Source organism: Catharus ustulatus, chromosome 6 (assembly GCF_009819885.2).
Source record: "Catharus ustulatus isolate bCatUst1 chromosome 6, bCatUst1.pri.v2, whole genome shotgun sequence".
NCBI lineage: Eukaryota > Metazoa > Chordata > Aves > Passeriformes > Turdidae > Catharus > Catharus ustulatus.
Window position 1 is genome coordinate 26,158,000 of NC_046226.1, and position 6,506 is coordinate 26,164,505.

The 6,506-nt window shown below is 41.5% G+C and overlaps 1 protein-coding gene across 1 annotated transcript; it reads left to right on the top strand.

The window, feature by feature from the left end:
• SPTSSA (serine palmitoyltransferase small subunit A) lies at positions 1-5,130 on the top strand. The gene is made up of 2 exons (XM_033063611.2): positions 1-277; positions 3,042-5,130. The coding sequence occupies exons 1-2, from the start codon at positions 175-177 to the stop codon at positions 3,143-3,145; spliced, it is 207 nt and encodes a 68-aa protein (XP_032919502.1). The 5' UTR covers positions 1-174; the 3' UTR covers positions 3,146-5,130.
• The last annotated feature ends 1,376 nt before the right edge of the window (positions 5,131-6,506 follow it).

The following is a 6,506-nucleotide window of genomic DNA, read 5'->3' on the forward strand; positions in this document are numbered from 1 at the left end:
TCCCCCGCTCTGGGAGCGCCCCGTTCCGACCCCACAGGCCGCGGCGCCTCCTTGCCGGTGGCCGCGGCCGCCCGGGCCCGGGGCGGGGCCGGGGGAGGGCGGGCCCGGCTGCACCGCCCCCGTCTCCGCTCGGCCTGGGCCCGGCGCGGGGCCGCTGGCGGGCGGGGGAGCGCCATGGCGCTGGGCTCGGCGTGGAAGCAGATGTCGTGGCTGTACTACCAGTACCTGCTGGTCACTGCGCTTTACATGCTGGAGCCCTGGGAGCGCACCGTCTTCAGTATCCTTCTGCCGGCCGGGCCTGGCGGCGCGGGGGTGTGTGTGTGTGCGCGGGGCCGGGGCTGCCCCTCGCACCGTCGCGCTGTGTCCGGCGGCGGCTCCGGGGCTGCCCCGAGGCCGCCGGGCGGGTGTGGCGGCCCCGCCGGCCCTGCGCCGTGCTCGGGGAGCGCCCGGGCCGCGGTCGTGCGGAGGGCGCTGCCGCCGGCGGGGCTCGCTGGGGGTGGAGGAGAGCCGGGCCGGGAGGGGAGTGGGGCCCAGCCGGGCCGGGCCGGGCCGTGCCGGGCCGGGGGCAGCCGGCCTGAGGCGCCGAGCGCGGCCAGAGGAGCGGCAGTCTCCGCTTGGCACCGAGACTTGACCCCCCTCCTTGCTGGCGTGGACTCAGCTCCTCACCGTTCCAAACTAACATCCTGCCCGGGCTGGGAATAATCCTCACTCTGCTGTTTGGCGTGTCCGGGCTTCTGGCAGCCCAGTCCGTTTCTCCTCTGGCAAAAGTTTATATCTTTGGAATTATGGTAGTTCTGTCTTTTGCACTGAAATCCCGAGCTTTCTGTTAAGGAGATGTGTCTTAAATGATTTTTTAAAAATTATTTGCCTAGGGGAAAGTAAATGTGCACGCTGCAAAACCTTGGTAGCCTGGGCTTTCATGCTGCTTTGTCACATGGCGTTTATTGCATGGGTATTTAATCCTCGAGCTGGTAAGTTTGCTTGACTGTTTTAGAGTAGAAGAACTTGATAGATGCTCATGTAAAGGCATCTCTATAAAATCTGTTTATAGATTTGGTTCTTTACCCAACCCTTTCATACAGGCAGTGCATTTTCTTAAGTATTGCTGTGGCATCACGAGTATTTTTCTCTGAAGTGTGACTATTTTGATCCTGACTTAAAATGATATCTCAGTATGAGTGATCCTGAGCCATCTCTGGTTAATGCTGAGAGGTAGAATTAATTAAAATATTAACATAGAGAAGGGTTTAAGCAGTAGCAAGAAACTACTTTTACTGAGATTCTGCTCAGTTTTATAAAGAAACTCACATTTGTTATGTAAAAGTGGTTGCCCAAGTTAAAACGGTGTGATCAGTCTTTTTTTTTTTTTTCCCCTGTGTCAAGTCAATAGAAATGGAGATTGCTGGAAAAGAGAAGTAGTAAGTTTCTATAGACTTACTGTGCACGGTTGTTCAGACAGGAGTTCTTATGTTGTATTCCTTGTTAACATACCTTTTCCCTTTTATGCTGTGCCTGTATCACTGAGGAAACCTAATTTTTGTTTTCCCTGCAATTATATTAGTCATGAGTATTTTTTCCCTTTTTACCTTGTGCAAAGCATTTAATGAAGTGAAAGTGTATGCATGTTTACTTTCATAAAATGCCCATATTGTAATTGCCACATAAGGTACAAATGTAAAGAGTGGCACAAGCATTGCTTCTGATCTCAGATCGGCAAAAAATGTTCTTTGTCCTCAAACTGGATGCTTTGGCTGTAGGTGGGTCGTGTCTGCCAGGTGCTGCATGGATGCAGTGCGGGCACAGTGGCCTTGGGAGCTAATGGTGTGTGGCTGTGCTCCAGTATCAGAAGTGAGCACTGATACGGAAATGTGGATTTATGAGCTGACCTTCATTTTAGTATCTCTTACAGTATAATCCTCTGGGACTATAAATACACTGAGCAGCTCTAATAGGCACACCTCAGTGCCTCTGCTGTGTCTTGGTTGAGTCGGTCGTAGGGCGCTTGTTCCTCCTGTACTGTGGAGACTTGATTTCAGGAAAGCGCAGAGCATGCACAGCTCCTCTGGTTTCACCTGTGGAAACTGAGTACTGCTGTCTGGTGTTATCATGCTTGTTAATCTCCTGTGCGTTTTATAGTGTTTCGGGCTAAGTTTACTGAATCCCTGCAGGTAGCTGGATGAAATCGACAGCTTTTTATTCATTTTATGTACTTTTGAATTTCTGAAACCACAGGCTTTTAGTAATCTGATGCCAGAATTTGTTTAAATAAAGCTTCTAAAGCCCTAGAGCTTGACAAAAGTTCGGCTGTACATGTACTTTATAAGCTATTGTCTCAGTTCTCTATATGTTTTATAAAAGTTCCTGGTTAGAAGAGCAACTAATAAAGTGGTCATCTGCAGATTTTTTAGCTGATAACTTCCCATGAAGTTTATATTGCAGTGCAGTCTCCTGTAGTAAAATGAGTGTTTATTTAAGTACACACCTTGACTCAAAGCTGTGCTGGTGCTCTGAGGCTTTATGAGTGAAGTAGTTAGAAAACTCCTAATGCTGTCTGCTTAAAAAGGAGGTCGTCCACATATAGCAATGGTGTTGTTCAGTAAAGCTGCTCATATTATTGTAGTTTTATTTTGTTTTGGATTTTTGTGGTGGTTGATTTTTTTCTGCTTGGCTGAATGGGGCTGCCTTCTGCAAGACTTGCTCAACATCTGAGAAGATGAATGTGAAAATGTGTGTTTTCTCAACGCCCATTTTCCATTCTCCATCACACTTCCCATGCTCTGGCCTGTCCTCTTGCGTCACTGACAAAGCAGTGGATAATTTGCAAGGCATCCTTTGTAGTTCAGTTGATTGTTCTACTGGCATTCTGATTTTCAGTGTTCAGTACGTTTTTCTTTGGCTTATAATTGCCGAATACAGTTGATTGTGTCTGTATCAGAAATGTAATGTTGTAAGATAGTAACCACTAAAGTTTTAATGCTGTAGTTTCTGATGTCATGTGCTATTTCTATTTCAAATGCTTTTTTCCTCAACTGTTAAATCAGATTCCATGCTAGTTTCCATTGTTGGAATGGCACTGTACACAGGCTATGTGTTCATGCCTCAGCACATCATGGCAATATTGCACTACTTTGAAATTGTGCAGTGATGAAGAACGTATTTTCAAGACGTAACTGGGGCTTTGAAATCTGGTCTGCAATGAAGAATGAACCTCCTAGTTTTACCAAGATTTCTACTGATGTTTGAAAGACACAATTATGACTCTGAAGACTAGGAAATGAGATGTGTAGAGCAGGGACGTGAGATGTCCCCTGTGTTGTGTTCATTCCCTTTAATTTTACAAGATATGCCCTTGTATAGTAGTTTTGTCTACTTTAACATTGTGATTGTACTTTGATATCAGTATTTTCTTAACTTTGTGACAGTTTCAATATTGCACTGTGAAAGCTTTTCTTAATTGTAATTTTGAGTAAATCTTAATTGCCTTCTATTTTTAATCAGAAAGTCATCTTATTAAATGGGGCTTAAAGCTTTTGCTATTGTATGGTATGTATTTGCCTGGATATTTCTATTAATGCATTTTGTAAGAAAATACATCTAGATTCATATTAGAGACATGGATATATTAGTCTAATGCTATTTACAAAAGTTAGTTTGTATGACTGAACTCAGGTGTACTGTTCGCTGTCCAAACTTTGTTCAACAGTATATTTGTGTATATCACCTACATTTGAAATTAGCAATTATTTCAAGTTTCTGTACTTGCTGGAGGAGGGAGGGGCAGATGAGGCATTGAAGCAGAGTGAATACTGCGTTTGTTATGTTTGAAGTAGTGCTGAAGTAGTTCTGGGCTCGTCTCGGTGGGGGGGGAAATGGACTTTACTGGCATTGGGCCACATGCGGCTTTGGGATAGCACTTTAAATCAACCCTGTTTTTCTAGCTACCACTTCACTTTTACAGGATGCTTTATTATGTTCCAATGGCTATGGTTTCTGCTGATTTTCACTCAACAGTGTAATTATATCTAGGTTTTCAAGGGGTTTTCTATTGCTGCTAGTGTTCCAAACATGTTTTCGCTACAAACGACCAAAACATAGGGATTTTAAGGGACTTGAGTTACAACTACAGCAATAAGTAGCTGAATACTTGGCTGAAGTCCTGTCTTTTTTTTAATAGGGATTTTTTTCAGTTTTGTATTCTGAAATGTAAGATGGTGACAACTTAACTTTCCTAAGTGGACAATTTTTTGTTGTTGTTGTTTAAAAAATAAAAGTTAAAAAGCAGAGCTTTGATGCAAAACCTTCTTGGAGAAGTTAATGTCTTTCTGAGTGCTGCTTGCTTTTCTCAGAACTTTCCAAAAGTGATACTTGACCAGAAGAACTGTGATTTTAATGGCCCAGTAATAATCGATACTGTTCCATCTTTTATGCAACGTCTGTCCACATCAGAAATTGTAGAGGTACAGTGTCTGTAGAGATACTGTCTTTCAGATTTATTTCATTTTCTCAAACTTGTACTCGTGAGAAGAGAGTGTTTTTCCCGGTATTTAAAAACTTCATATGTATTTGATTAAAAATCCTGTTGTTGTTTTGGGAACTAAAAACAGTGAGCCTTAAACTTCTTTGATGAACCTGAGCTTTACTGAAGTTTGTAGGAGTCTCCCTCTAATTCAGTGCTTTCCCTTCTTAATAACTGGTCAACAAAACATGGATAGGTTTCTGGGATTGTGGTTTTTTGGTGCTTTTTTTCTTATTTTTTGTGGTGTTTTATGTGGTTTTATTTAAATGTGTCCGGAGGTGTATGTGAGCATTTTAAGTGTGTACGTGGAGATAATGATGAGTTAATGTACTCTTTTTGAAGTAACATAGCATAAATCCAATCTCTCTGTGGGTTAAATTGATACTTGATTGTGATGTTTCTTTGCAAACTACTACCATGATTGATAACCTCTTTTTCAGCAGTTGATACGTTATTTGTACGAGGGCGAGAAAATCCCTTCTTTGTGGTGGCATTAGGAATGTTAAGCATGATTTTTAATTGTGAAATGTTTTATAAAAGGCCTTTGATATACTGACTTTTATTAGCTGTCTGCTTTTCACTGAGAAAAAAAAAGAGTAACCATTAATTTCCAATTATTTGTGTTATGTTGGCTTGATTGATACCATACTTGAATTCAATTTGCTAATTTGAGTGCAGTATTTTTCAGTATTTCTTTTAGTATAAATCAAGAATCTATTAGTCTTGGACAGTTCTTTTTAGATTCTGAATATTTTGTTAAAGATGGAGTAATTTCATTAATAAAATATGATGTGTTTATTGAAGTTTAAATTTCTAGAAAAAAGTTTTTGCAGTGTGTCCTTTTGTTTAGATTAAACTAGTGAAGAGATGGTTTAAGTGGTGATAATTACAAAGCAGAGCTTTCTTTTTTAAAGTAGGGGTATTGGTAGGGATTTAATTAATCATTACATTTGAATAATAAATAAATTAATCAGAAGGCTATAAAATTGTTTTCCCACTGCAGTCTGCCTTATTTTTGTATCAGTTGGGGGATCATATCCTCGAGGATAGAACCATAAGCTTTTTCTGTGCAAGCTGGAGGTTGAAGGCAGTTCAAACATCATTTGGAGGCAGCTGGTCAATTATACTTTTGTTCAGACATGTTGATAACAATTGAGGCATTAGTAATTTAGGTAAAATTGAAAAAAAATGTGAGAAATGAGAAAAAAAATACCTGAGAGACCTGCAAGTGGCTGTATGTTAATCTTTTAAGAGTAATAGCTCTTGGAATTTAGATTGTATCATTAAAAATAAGCATTTAAAAATGCATTAGGTGTGTCATATAGCAGAACTGATAATTCCAGTTCGTGAGGCAGGCAGACTGAGCCAGGGTGACTCTCTGTGCTGGAGGCCCTGGGGCTCCCAGAGCCAGCTCTGCTGAGGCTCCTTGGCTGCCTCCAGGGCTGGGCACTGTAGAATTATTTATTAAAAACCTTTGCAGAAGGAGCTGCTTTAACCAAAACAGGCATTGCATTGCAGGACGTCAGGCTGGAGCCAGAAACAGATCCAGGACCTGTGTCATGTATGTATGTCTTGAATCAGTAATATCTTTTTATATACATATATATGCATATATAAGCTATTACATAGCAATTAATTTGGAGACAGAGGCTGTGAGGTTTCTTTTCTGGTTTCTTTCCCATGAAGGAGAACACAGCAAATCCTAAAATGAGACTTTCTTTATGAAATTTTGCAAGAAATATATTTGTATATCCAACAATATTAAAAAGAAATAGGTGTGAAAGGAGCATAACACTGTAAAGGGGACTCTTAGGTGATAGATGGGCATTGTGTTACTGCAGGCTGATGCAGCTGGTGTGGTGTGAAGCATTTGCCTTGTTCCATTCAGGTGAAGAAATGAAGTGTGCATTATAAGTGCTGAAGAAGGGGTATTTGCTGTTGACTAACAACAAATAAAGGTTCTATTGAGATGAAGAGACACAACTTGAAG